General features: G+C 40.8%; 1 protein-coding gene across 6 annotated transcripts in view; it reads right to left on the bottom strand.

The window, feature by feature from the left end:
- The window catches only part of EFCAB6 (EF-hand calcium binding domain 6), a 200,242-nt gene that overhangs the window by 177,499 nt on the left and 8,143 nt on the right, over positions 1-14,600 (bottom strand). For 4 of the 6 annotated variants that reach the window (XM_066255898.1, XM_066255855.1, XM_066255871.1 and 1 more), the window contains one exon: positions 3,390-3,532. The exons of the other annotated variants lie outside the window; for them this stretch is intronic. In XM_066255898.1, the coding sequence (XP_066111995.1) occupies positions 3,390-3,532 (143 nt within the window). The remainder of the gene's footprint in view (positions 1-3,389; positions 3,533-14,600) is intronic. 6 annotated transcript variants of the gene reach the window in all.

Raw genomic sequence — 14,600 nt, 5'->3', positions numbered from 1 at the left:
GAGCAAGTCTACACGCGTCCTGGAGGGCCCTCACAAGTCAGCATCAGCAGCCCCCCAGAGCTGTGAGACATCCCAAGGCACAGAGCCCTCAGCAGGTGTAGGGCAGCGGCTCACCAAAGCTGAGTACAGAGAAGGGCTGAGGCAGTCCCTCTGGAGCCTATGGGGCCTTCAACAGAGTGCAACTCGGCAGCCTCCTGCGGACTGGGGGTGGGGCGGCAGGGCAGAGAGCTAGGGGCTTGCCTGGGAGACAGAACTCCCCAGGATACCTCCAAAACTGGCGGGGCCTGAGAGCACAGAGCTCCCCACTAGGCCAAGCTGGCTGTCTTACCAGTGCTCAGATTAAGCTGCTGGAGGGAGACATGGGAAGCTGGTAGTCACCTAAATCTAACTGAAACTGCAGCCAGACCAGGCACAGCTCAAGTCAGAGATGAAGTGGAGCCACCCGTCTCACTGGAAGCCTGAGAGAAAAGGGGCTTCCTTTTGCTGGCAATGAATATTAGTTACTTATGTCTCTACTATTTTTACAGAAATTCTTAAATCTTTTTAAAATTGCAAGACAAGTGCAATAAGAAAGGTGATCTAATGAAGAACAGAAACAGTGGCCAGAAGACCCACAGAGAGAACAGATGTAGAAATGATCAGGTATTTGAACTAAGAATGGTAAGTATGTTAGAAATTACAAGAAAAGCTGACAATATGCTGAACATATGGGGGATTTCAGCAGAGAAATGGAAACTTAAAAAAAAATGTTCATGAAAAAGCTAGAAAATAAAAAGACAATATCAGAAGTGAAGAACTCATCTGATTTGCCTAATAGCAAACTGTACAGGGTAGAAGAAGGGTAGTGAATGTAAAGTCAAATCAATAGAAACGATTCAAACTGAAACTTTTAACAAAAAGCAAAAAACAGTTAAAAAGGAAACAGGGTATCTGATATCCGTGGCTGACACGTCCACATTCACCCCATGAATTCTGCTTATTTCATGTATGACTTAAACAGGTACATATTACACATGTAAGTGCATGCATGAAAGCAAGGCCAGCCAAACAATCAATGGTGACCACTTTTGGAGAGGAAAATGCTACTAGGAGACCATATATATATCTATTTCTTTTTAATTTAAGAAATAAATAATTCAGTGCATTAAAAAAATACCATCAATAAAAATAAAGGCAAAAGACAAATGAAAAAAAACACCAATGGCACATAAGGAGGATAAAGGATTAAAGGATTAGTATCTTCAATACAAAGATAGCTCCTACAAATCACTAAGAAGACCTACCTATAATAGGTAAGTAGACAAAGAATATGAAAAGGCAGATTACAAAAGAAAAAGACAGAAACCAGATAAACTTGAGAATCAAAGTTAACCTTTACTATTAAAAAATGCAAATTAAAAATCAAAATAAAAAATTGTTTTTGGATTTCAAAAGGACAAAATGTAAAGGATAATGTTAGGACGCGCAGAAAGAAACACCTTTAAGTATTATTTGTGGGGCTGCACATGTCCAAGTTCCCGAGAGGGCAATCAGAAGAGCCTTAAGGGTGTGAACTCCCTTTAACTCAGTGACCCCATTTCACTCCAGTCTTCTCTCTCCTGTCAGAACACTAGTTACTGTAAGATCCATCCAACATTATACACGTGGACCCACTGGACTGGAACAGATTCATTATTGGTAAGTTTTGTGTTGGAAATTCCCTAGTTAACCCTCACCATCCATTCTCCCTTTTTTCCCTATAAATAGAAACCCTGAGATTTGGGTAGACACATGGGTATCTGGAATAAAGCCTGTATTTCCCAGGCTCCCTCATGGGAGAGACCCTATGCGTGAGACCCTATGAGTAAAGTCTCACCAACTGTGAGCACGGGTGTTGAGTGTGACTTCTGACTGCCTTTCCATTCTTTTGCTCACAATCAAAATCCAATTTACCCTTTATGTCCCCTCTCAGTCCTCTGGTCCCTGGGGTGGTTGTGCCCTCAGTGCTCTGTCCATGCTGTGTGACGACCTCTGTCTCACTCTGCTGGAAGCTTCACCTCCCTCTCTAGACAGCAAGCTCCTCTGGGGCAGGTCCTCTACTAGGCTCACCTCCTTATCCTTGGTACCTGTGATAGTTCTTGTCACATACTAGGGCCCATAAAATTTTTGAGAAGGAAGGAAAGAAGGAAAAAGGGAAAGGAAGGGAAGGGAGGAGAGGGAGGAGGGGAGAGAAGGGGAAAAGAGGGGAGGGGAGGGGAGGGGAGGGGAGGGGAGGGGAGGGGAGGGGAGGGGAGGGGAGGGGAGGGGAGGGGAGGGGAGGGAAGGGGAGGGGAGGGGAGGGAAGGGGAGGGAAGGGAAGAAAGGAGAGAGGGATGGAAGAAGGGAAAGGCAGGGGCGAGCAAATAAATGAACAAATGAAAAAACATACTTTGGGGAAATTCTGATGTCAAATTTTATTGCTTTAAAACTGAATGAGCCAAATGAGTTGAAAACTTATGTCTACACAAAAACCTGTATGCAACTGTTTATAGCAGCTCTATTCATAACTGCCAAGATGCGAGAACCAGGATGTCCTTCAGCAGTGAATAGATGAATAAGCTGTGGCCCATCCATACGAGAGAGTATTATTCAGAGATAAAAGAAATGAGAAGCCAGGAAAGAGCCTTAAGTGCATATATTGCTAAGTGGAAGAAGCCAATTAAAAAGGCTACATCCTGTATGATTCCAATGCTATGACATCCTGGAAATGACAACACTGTGGAGACAGTAAAGAGATCAGTAGGTGCCCGGGGTTGGGGGAACGGGAGGGACGGACAGGCGGAGATCAGGGCATGTTTAAGACAGTGAAACTATTCTGTATGATGCCTAAGGGTGAACATAGGTAGTTAGACATTTATCAAAACCCAGAGAATGTATAACACAAAGACTGAACTCTGAGGCCTCAGTTAATAATAATGTATCAATAATGGCTCATCAATTGTAACAAATGCACCTCAATAACGCAAGATGCTAATAATAGGGGAAACCAGGGATGGGGAATGAAGGAAACTTTCTTGTACTTTAGCTCAATTTTCCTGTAAACCTAAAATGACTAAAAAAATAAGGTACTGATTAAGAAAAGACTGAGTGAGGAAGTATACTAGATAACAGGGTGGTGAAGCCCATGGACTCTGGAATCACACTGTTTGGTTCAAATCCTGTTCCTATCACTTAAAAACTATGGAACTTTTTGGCAAGTGGCTTAAACAACTTGTGTCTAAGTTTCCCCACAAAGAAAACAGGAACAAGAGAACCCTCTTCAGAGATCCACCCACTGTGAGGACTGAATGACATGAAGCCTTATACAGAGTCTGGTATACACTACACATACACTACTGCTACTAGAATATTATTTGCTCATGAATACTCACTTGAAGGTCTGAACATATTTTGGAAACCATTTCTTGAATAGACTCTACACGGTGAAGAATGGGGTCTTAAATTTGTGGATTTTTGCGTGAGAGGATACGAAGTATGCCAATCTGGTATAATAGCCATTTTGCACATTAAATCCCTGTGATATAAAAGAAACAGATGACGTTACTTTAAGCCCATATTACAAATGTGTCCAACCTCTTATCTATTCCTTTTCTGAAAGTCTAGCAGAGACTGTAAAAATGCTGCTAATTATGACCTTGCCAATGTCTCAGAGTAGTCTTAAAGCAAACACAAAATCATGATTTTAGGCTCCCTATTTTTAGCAGATCCAACAATCTTCAAAAAGGAGAAAATGAAGCTGTTGAATAGGAAGTCCACCTGCATCTGGACCAGCATACACTCACTTCTCTGATGGGCATCAGTACAGAGCCTTGACTCCAGGAGCTTTCCAGAAGTGCCTCACCATACAGGCAATCAGTGAGAGGCAGTGTTAACCTCCGAAAATCTCCTCACCATGATAACAATGAGAACACTGGCAAAAAATTGTCACAATGAACTGTTTCAAAACTCTGGAAGTTAACCAAAGCTTTGCAGCAATCTAGGGAGCATATATTCATGAAAACTGGCAGAATCTCTGTATGAATACCAAGTTTTATAGCATCTTAACTCTTATTCCCATCTCCCCCAACCCTATTCTGCGGGAGCCTTGAAATCAGCTGCCTGCAGTCACAGTGGAAGCCAGAGCTTGACCGCCCATGGAAGGATCAGAGAGGGCTGGGACTCCATCAGAGCTCTGTTACCCGAAAATTTCTATTATTTGACCTACCTTATGGTTCCCTGAAAAAAACCCCTCACAGGCTCTCTTTGCTTTAACTAACTCAGGGTTTACCCAGGACAACAGGCTATCATCAAAAGAAGTTTGTTGGAGAAAAAAAATCAAAAACAATTGTTACTTAAAATCTTAGCTGCCTGAGTGGGTGGATAACAGATGCAACAAACAATAGACTACCTTAGAAGCTTAAAGGAAAAAGCTAGGGAATGAGATGCCATAGGGGCTTTGAGAAGCACCACACATCACAAGACTCTAAACTGCCCTTTCATGCTCAGGGCAGTAGGCACATCCAGGGCCATATGCCAGCTCAAAAAAACCTAAGAAGGCCCCAAACTCTCACCTCTGGCTGACCTTGAGGCTCTGGTGAAGGTCACAAGCAGAAAGTGAAGGCTAAGGTAGAACTGTAAACTGCCTAGCTGAGAGTTGAAGGAATGCACCAACACATATCAAGAGCCCCTCAGCAAAGATCAGAAGACTGTTGTTTCCAGGCATTTAGGGAAATAAAGCCTTTATCAGACAAAAGTTGAAGAAATTTGCCATCAACAGACCTAATTGCAAGAAATCTTGATAGTCTTCAAAAATTTTTTTAAAAAAGGAAAAGTCATATGGGTCAGAAATCAAAACTCAAACACTGGTACGTAAAGACACATGCAGTCCCATGTTCACTGCAGCATTGTTCACAGTGGCCAAGACATGGAAACAACCAACAAGCCCTTCAATGGATGACTGGATAAAGAAGATGTGGTACATATATATTACAGAATACTACTCAGCCATAAGAAATGATGACATCGAATCATTTACAACAACATGGATGGACCTTGATAACATTATACTGAATGAAATAAGTAAATCAGAATAAGCTAAGAACTATATGATTCCATACATAGGTGGGACACAAAAATGAGAGTGAGGAACATGGACAAGAGTGTGGGAGTTATGGAAGGGGAGGAGAGGAGCACAACGAAAACCAGATAGAAGGTAACAGAAGACAATCTGACTTTGGGTGATGGGTATGCAACATAATCAAATGTCCAAATAACCTAGAGATGTTTTCTCTAAACCTATGTACCCTGACTGATCAATGTCACTCCATTAAAATTAATTTTAAAAAAAGGAAAAGTTATATAGGTCAGAAACTCAGATTGACATAAAGAAATGAAGACCACCCAGTGCCAAAGCTTGCAGGCCCAGGCACAGCACACAGCCTCACCCATGGGGGCCGGGCGAGGGCCGAGGCCGGCCAAGGCTTGTAGCCAGGGCATATGAACATAGCCCCTCCCGTGGAGGAGAGGCAGAAATTGCAGTGACAGCCTCAGGGGGCCGGCACCAGCAAGTCCATACCCAAACGCTCAAGGCAGCGGCAGAGGGGGTGGCAGGCCTGCAGACAGACCACACCTAGGAAACAGAGGCCACACCCATTGGACTCCAGAGGCCACACCCTTTTTATACACAGACAAAATGAGAAGGCAACCAAATGAATCAAGAGAAATACCCAGAAAAGGACTTGAATGAGTCAGATATAACCAAATTACCAGATGCAGTCTACAGAGGTCCCCAAACTTTTTACACAGGGGGCCAGTTCACTGTCCCTCAGACCTTTGGAGGGCCGCCACATACAGTGCTCCTCTCACTGACCACCAATGAAAGAGGTGCCCCTTCCGGGAGTGCGGTGGGGGGCTGGATAAATGGCCTCAGGGGGCCACATGCGGCCCACGGGCCGTAGTTTGGGGAAGCCTGGTTTAAAATAATGATTGTTAGGATCCTCAAAGATCTTAGAACAACAATAGATGGACATAACAAACACCTAAATAAAGAGATAGCAAGTATAAAAAAGGACATTGAAATAATAAAAAAGAATCAGAAATGACAAATACAGTATCAGAAATGAAGACCACAATGGAAGGAATTAAAAGCAGGATGGATGAAGCTGAGGATCGAGTTAGAGGACAAGATAAACGAAGGCACGGAAGCAGAGCAGCAAAAATAAGAGACTCAAAAAGTCTTAGGAAACTGTAAGAGAACTCTGTGACAACATGAAGAGAAATAACATCCACATCATAGGGGTTCCTGAAGAAGAAGAGAAAGAACAAGGGATAGAAACTTTGTTCAATCAAATCATAGCTGAAAACTTCCCTAAATTGATACAGAAAAAAGTCACACAGCTCAAGAAGCACAGAGAATTCCATTAAAGAGAAACCCAAAGAAATCTACACCAAGACACATCATAATTAAAATACCAAAGCTAAGAGATAAAGAGAAAATATTAAAAGCTGCTACAGAAAAAAAGGCTATCACCTACAAAGGAGCCCCGATAAGGATGACATCCGACTTCTCAACAGAAACACTTAAGGCCTGAAGGGAATGGCAAGAAATATTCAAAGTAATGCAGAACAAGAAACTACAACCAAGATTTCTTTATCCAGCAAGGTTATAGTTTAAAATTGAAGGAGAAATAAAAAGCTTCTCAGACAAAAAAAAAAAAAAAAACTCAAGGAATTCATTACAACCAAACCAATGCTGCAAGAAATGTTAAGGAGCCTGTTGTAAACAGAACAAAAAGGGAAAAGAATATAGTAAAAGAGGAAAAAGCTTCAAAGAATAAAATGGCAATGAACAACTACATATCAATAATAACCTTAAATGTAAATAGATTAAATGCTCTAATCAAAAGACATAAGGTAGCTGCATGGATAAGAAAACAGGACCTATACATATGCTGACTACAAGAGATACACCTCAAAACAAAAGATGTATATAGACTGAAGGCAAAAGGATAGGAAAAAATACTTCATGCAAATGGAAATGAAAAAAAGCTGCAATAGCAATACTAATATCAGACAAAATGGACTTAAAACAAAGGCTATAGTAAGAAATAAAGAAGGTCACTACATAATGATAAAGGGAGCAATCCAACAGGAAGATATAAACATTATAAATATCTAGACACCTAATACAGGAGCACCTATATATATATAAAGCAGACTTTGATGGATATAAAGGACGATCCTTTATATCCATCAACAGCAATACTATAATAGTAGGGGATTTTAATATCCCACTAACATTACTAGATAGATCCTCAAGAAAGAAAATTAACAAAGAAACAGCAGATTTAAAGGACACACTAGATCAACTTGATTTAATAGTATCTTCAGAACCTTTAACCCTAAAGCAGCAGAATATACATTCTTTTCAAGTGCTCATGGTACATTCTCTAAGATATACCACATGTTAGGGCACAAAAGCGGTCTCAATAAATTTAAGAAAATTGAAATCATATCGAGCACTTTCTCTGATCACAATGGCATGAAACTAGAAATCAACCACAACAGAAAAATTGAAAAATACTCAAACACTTGGAAACTAAATAGCATGTTATTAAATAACAAATGGGTTAACAATGAGATCAAAAAAGAAATTTTAAAAGTCCTAGAAACAAATGATAATGAGCATACAACAACTCAAAATTTATGGGACACAGCAAAAGCAGTACTGAGAGGGAAGTTCATAGCATTACACGCATACCTTAAGAAGCAGAAAAAGCTCAAATAAACAGCTTAACCCTGCGTCATCAGTTCAAAACCCTGCACTTGCATGGTCAAGGCACATATGGGAGCTGATGCGTCCCCCTTCTCTCTCTCTCTCTCTCTCTCTCTCTCTCTCTCCTCTCTAAATTGAATAAATAATTTTTTTAAAAACTTCAATTAATAACCTAAGCATCTTCCTTAAAAAGCTAGCAAAATAGGAGTAACTTAAACCCAAGTAGAATAAAGGACTAATAAAGATTAGAGCAGAAATATATAAAATTGGGAATAGAAAATAGAGAAAACCAACAAAATGAAAAGCTGGTTCTTTGAAAATAACAATTTTTTAACTAAACTGACCAAGATAAAATGAGGGATACTCAACTTATTTAAATTATGAATGGAAGGGAGGGCATTACTACTGAACTTCCAAAAACAAAAAAAAAATTGCAAGGGAATACTAATTGTGTGCCAACAAATTAGATAACTTACATAAAATGGAAAAATTCTTAGAAAGACACAAACTACAGAAACTGACTAAAGAAATAAAAAATCTGAATAGAATAGACCTATAACAAAGAGATTGAATTAGTAATCAAACACTTTACTGCAGAAGTCCGAGGACCAGTTGGGTTCACTGGTGAATACTACCAAACATTTAAAGGAGAATAATTACAAGAATTCCTCCATGAACTCTTCAAAAAACAAAAAAGGGCAGACAAACATATCAAAAGAAAAGAAAACGAAAGACCAACACTGCTTGGGATTATAGGAAAAGTTCTCATCAAAATATTAACAAACTAAATCTAGCAATATATCAATATAAAAAAGAACCAGACAGTATGACTAAGTGGGATATATCCCAGGATACAAGGATGGTTAAATAAATAAAAATTAATCAAAAATTAACCTTAATAGAATCAAGAAAAATCATACTCTCAATGGGTGCAGAAAAAGCATTGCACAAAAATCTTAAATCCTTTCATGATAAAAACAACAACAACAACACTAGGAACAAATTAAAAACAGAAGGTAATTTCCTAGATGTGACAAAAGGCATTAATAAAACAAACAAAAAAACAGCTAAAATCATACTTAATGGTAAAAGAACAAAAGTTTTTACCCTAAGATCAGAAACAAGACAAGGATGTTTGCTCTAAAGGTGCCAGCCAGAGCAATTAGGCAAGAAAACAAAATATCTGCTGCTTTAATATATAGTGTTTCCTTTCTTCCTCCTACCTCAATGCCCCACTCATATTTCAGGCTGGGACCTACTCTTAATTTAGAGCTCTCTTTCCCCCTTTTGCCAACTTCTATTATGAATCTACCTTTGCCACCCAGCTTAGTGTATCCCAAGGTTCTCTTTACCAAGCCACAGTCACAGAGCTCCAGGGAAAAGCAACCTGGTCTCATCTCTCCAGGCAGAGGAGAACAGAAGCTCCATATCCACATATGCTGCAGATGGCTTTTCCAGTTTACCTGAATCATTACCAGCTAGAAGCAGCGGTCATTGGGACTTGGACGTGAGCTGCAAAGTATAGAATTGTGACAACAATACCAGTGCCATGCGGTCTTTTCCTGGATGTGGACTTATCCTGGATTCCTGCTCCTTGGGACAGCTCCTAAAAGACTGAATTGGGGTTGGGATACATTTTTCAGGGATTTGGCATGGTGTTGGGGCCAACTTGAACTGGGTGAACATGTTAAGGACACTACTCTTTTATGGATTCTTGCTGTATTGGCCAAGAGTTTGCTTAAAGGCTTTAATCACTGTAAAAAAAAAATAGAAGACTAGATAAAGAAGATGTGGCACATATACACCATGGTATACTATTCAGCCATAAGAAATGATGACATTGGATCACTTACAACAAAATGGTGGGATCTTGATAACATTATACAGAGTGAAATAAGTAAATCAGAAAAAAAACAAGAACTGCAGGATTCCATACATTGGTGGGACATAAAAACGAGACTAAGATAGAAGGTGACAGAGGACAATCTGACTTTGGGTGATGGATATGCAACAGAATTGAATGACAAGATAACCTGGACATGTTTTCTTTTAATATATGTATCCTGATTTATTGATATCACCCCATTAAAATAAAAATTTATTTATAAAAAAAAAACAAAATAAAAAGAAATCAGATAAGAGACTAATAACCAAAACCTACAGTATGTCCATAAAGTCATAGTGCACTTTTGACCGGTCACAGGAAAGCAACAAAAGATGATAGAAATGTGAAATCTGCACCAAATAAAAGGAAAACTCTCCCAGTTTCATACCTATTCAGTGTTCGATGTGGACTCACGCACAGATTTTTTAGGGCTCCTTAGGTAGCTATCCCGTATAGCCTCTACAGACTCTTCACTGACTGATGGCCTACTAGAATGGGGTTTCTCCACCAAACTGCCAGTTATTTATGTGGTGTAATGTTATTCCTATGTGGTGGCGCTTTGTTATAAACACGCCAATATTCACGTTGCACTTTGGTCACGGATTCGAATTTAGCAAGCCACAGAACACACTGAACTTTCCTCTGTACCGTCCACATCTCAACTGGCATGGCCGTGGGCTGCTCCGCTGTATACACGGTGTTACATCATTATCTGCACATGCGCACATGCTGCCACATCATCCTACAGAAACTGGGAGGGTTTTCCTTTTATTTGGTGCAGATTTCACATTTCTATCGTCTTTTGTTGCTTTCCTGTGACTGGTCAAAAGTGCACCATGACTTTATGGACACACTGTATTTGCCAATGACATAATTTTGTATACAGGAAATCCTAAAGAATACACACACCAAAAACTATGATTAGAATAAACAACTTCAGTAAGGTTATAGGATACAAAATCAGTATACAAAAAACTGTTTTTCTATATACCTGCAATGAACAATCTGAACATAAAATTAAGAAAACAATTCCCTTTGCAGTACAGAACTGAGTCAACAGTAGCAAGGACAGGGAGAGGGGGCTCAGGATTCAGGAAAGAGGATAAAGAATGAAATGGTTGTCGAGAAGAAAAGGCAAACAGGAGAGCGGGTCAAGAATAATTGCCAGGGAGTTTTAACAGCCATCGGAGGTCCCTGGACATGAACCTATAAGCCAGTTCCCATGGTGGTGTTTTTCCTCCAATCACATCCAGCTGCACAGGGAGGAAGAGAGTTGAGCTTATTGCAACAGGGTTTTGAAAGGCAAGTGTGACACAGCCAGGTGAGGGTGTGCAAGACAACCGACAACTTGAGCACATACTGCTCAAAAGGAGCACCAAGAATGATTGGAATTATTGGTGTAACTGAGGTAACTGGACAAGATTAAAGAGGTTAAGAGACAAGAACTCGGGCTTACAAAATATTTTAAAAGGGGATAAAAGTTTTTATGATTCAATTAGTACTTACTTGGGACTTACTTTGAGCCAAGAGAAGTGCTTAAGATTTGTGAAAACCTGTCGTTTAACCCTCCCATGCCCACTCACTTTTTTTGCCCAGGATTCCATAACTGCTAAGCCCAGAACTGGGTCCAGTAGGAGAGCTCTGCCCAGAAACCAGTCTGCATGGCTGTCAATGGCCAAGGCTTTCCTATTGCTTTTTATGAAATTAATAACCAGCTCTTCAAAGGCAGCGAAAAGTCTCTGGCTACCCACTGCTGCATGGATGGTTAGGAACACGCCACTCCTGCCTCGTCTAGCTCAAGCACATGAGGAAGTTCTGCTGTAACTGCATTCCTTATTGCACTTATGGAAATAACCACTTTATTTTATCCATAAATTCACTTCCTAATAACAATCAGGCATGCCAGGGCTTTGGCCTCATGCCTTATTACACCACCTGAGGAGTGAGATAATCACCCAGAAATGTACTGCCTGTTGTGCATTTTATTACTTGAATACAAAGTGATTCAATTCAAGAAAAACTTAGTTGAAGACAGCATGAAAAAAATAATAATCATATGAAAAGTCATTCCTCCCAATGCTGCTGAGCACACTGCAGGGCATGATCCTGCTCCAGTGGAGGACGGGCTGGGTGACCTGTGGGTCTTCCCCAGGTCTGATTCCTACACACTGTAGTATTATAAAAGCTAGTGTGACTTCAATTACAATATGGATATTCCATGGACCCAAATCTGGGGAGTTCTGAAAATGAAGTCTGTTTGGGTGTTCAACCCAAGCATCCTTCATGTGAGCATTTTCCAAGCAACAATGCTCTAAGAGGCCATTCTTCAATAAACACTGCCGGCCACACACTGACAAGGGTGGAGGAAGAGAACGAGAAGTATGACCTACCCGACCCTCCAGCAGCTCACTATCTCACTCAGGATTTAAAGACAATATGTTTTTAAATCAGCATGTTTAAAAAAAAAAAACAGGGAGAAGGTATCTGCACAGTATCTCTGACTGCACTGAAGTAGCATATAGGTATTTGGTGACACCCCGCCTTCCTAGAGTTGATGAGAGTGTAAACTGAATCACCCTACCTTGGGGAGTTAGACTAAAGACTTTTCCCAAGAGATGTTATCACCAGTTCAGCTCAAGGGAGACAGAGATAATCCATTTGTAGATTCCTCAAGCAGAAATAACATATTTTATTGCTATTAATATTATTATTTTTAAGTGCATTATTTTCCATTTTTAAAAATGGTTTAAAAGGCAGTTGAGGCAGACAAGTATCTCTTAACAATGGGTCTCAAAACATGGTCCCTGAACCACTAGCATCAGTATCACCTGGAAACTTTTCAGAAATGCAAATTATCAGGCCCCACCCACCAAGACCAACCAATCAGAGACTCTGGGTGGGGGCTCAGCCATCCTTAACAAGCTGAAGCCACTGCTATAGAAGAACCAGAGTTGATTTATAAGTACGAGTCCATAGTTTTCTAAGGAGCCTCTTGTCAAAATAAATCTAAAAGATCAGCAAATGTTACATTTAAGTGATTCTACTAGATTCATCTAGCAATGAGGAGCATCTACTTTGCTGGCCACTGGTTATCGTCAACCTTGTGACAACTTTGTGAGTTAGATACCATTATCCATACTTTTAGAGGAGAAATTAAACCCGAGGGAAAAAAAGTAAATTTACTCATGAGGCCAAGAACCAAACTCTCCTACATTTAATCCTAGGCATTTTGCCCAATTGTGCTAAGGGTGTGTGTATGGGGGGGGGGGGTACTCACATGAGTGCATGTGCATAGTTTATGTGCATTCTCATGTAAACATACCACTAACAATGAGTTTCCATGTATTATTAGAGTAATAAAATTTGTCTGTCAATCCTCAAAAATGGATCCACCTTGCATGTGCAAAACAGTTGACAATTCAGCGTACTCAAAAGAACATGAAAAAAATTAAAAGTCATCTACATAATTATCTAATCAAACACTAAGATTCTGGGGCTCATGCCCAACACTGGAAGCCCACTCCAGCTTCCCCATCCTGGCCTCATACGCCCTCAGTATCTAGGAACTGGCTGGCAACCCTAGTCTACTGTCCAAATATAGGAGTTAGAAGAACACAAGTTGATTTACAAATATATTTCAAATGATAGGGTATTTTAATAAACATTTAGCCAGTCATCTGAATTCAATTTAGCAGAAAAAACCATAAACCATGGTTGTAAGCTGACCTTTATACAGCACATGGCTTACAAACACGGCTGTTCCATGTGTCTGAGCTACAGCCTTCCTCTACCAAGGGTCTCCCCCACGTCAGGGCCTCCTCAGATCCCTATAGCCTTCCTCCCAAATGTCAGTTTAACAAATACCCCCTCCTGCAGCATACATTTCAAGTCTACCCATACACACACTACAAGACAGACACACAGACACACACACACACAAAACTCAGAAATCAAACTTAAAATATAACACAAACTTCTCAGAGTTAATACAGTGTACTGAAGCAGCATCTCACTGTTATAAATAACTATGAAGACTATGCTGAAACACAAAAACATGTTTAGGACAACATTAAGAGAAAAGGGACAGGAAACACTATAAATACAGTGATATAAAATTATATTTTCACAAACTGACAGTCTAGAAGATATGGCAAAAATAGCTACATTGGGATGGTGGAGGCATGGGTCATTACAAATGTTCTTTATTTTTTTGTATTTTTCTGAAGTGAGAAGTGGGAGGCAGAGAGACTCCTGCATGTGCCCCAGCGGGATCCACCTGGCATGCCCACCAGAGGATGATGCTCTGCCCTTCTGGGGCATTGCTCTGCTGCAACCAGAGCCATTTTAGCACCTGAGGTGGAGGCCATGGAGCCATCCTCAGCGCCCGGGCCAACTTTGCTCCAGTGGAGCCTTGGCTGCGGGAGGGGAAGAGAGAGACAGAGAGAAAGGAGAGGGGGAGGGGTGGAGAAGCAAATGGGTGCTTCTCCTGTGTGCCCTGGCCGGGAATCGAACCCAGGACTTCCACACACCAGGCCAACGCTCTACCACTGAGCTAGCCAGCCAGGGCTACAAATGTTCTTTAATAAATGCATCACAGCATGTTAGCTGTAATGTGCTACCAGGCAGCACATGACCTGGCTCCTGCCTGCCTCTCGTGTCCCACCTGTCACTCTCCCACAGCCCCATGACTCCTCTGCCGGGGTCCTTCCCCAGCCTTGTCCAGCTAACTCCTCTTCCCCTCATTCCAGCTGTGACCGTCCCCTCCTTGGAGAGGTCTCCCTGATCCCCTTCTCTATATCCTCCTGCAAAGTTTATCACAACCTGTCCTTCCCTGGCACTGCACTCATCACAACTGGTAACTATACCTTTTATTTGGGAGACTAGAAACTGGATTATAGGCCCTATGAAATAAAATGGTGTGTTTACATCACTGCAGCCCCAGCC

This window comes from Saccopteryx bilineata, chromosome 1 (assembly GCF_036850765.1).
Source record: "Saccopteryx bilineata isolate mSacBil1 chromosome 1, mSacBil1_pri_phased_curated, whole genome shotgun sequence".
NCBI lineage: Eukaryota > Metazoa > Chordata > Mammalia > Chiroptera > Emballonuridae > Saccopteryx > Saccopteryx bilineata.
The sequence above is the reverse complement of the archived record's forward strand: the minus strand, read 5'-3'. Positions and strand labels throughout refer to the sequence as shown.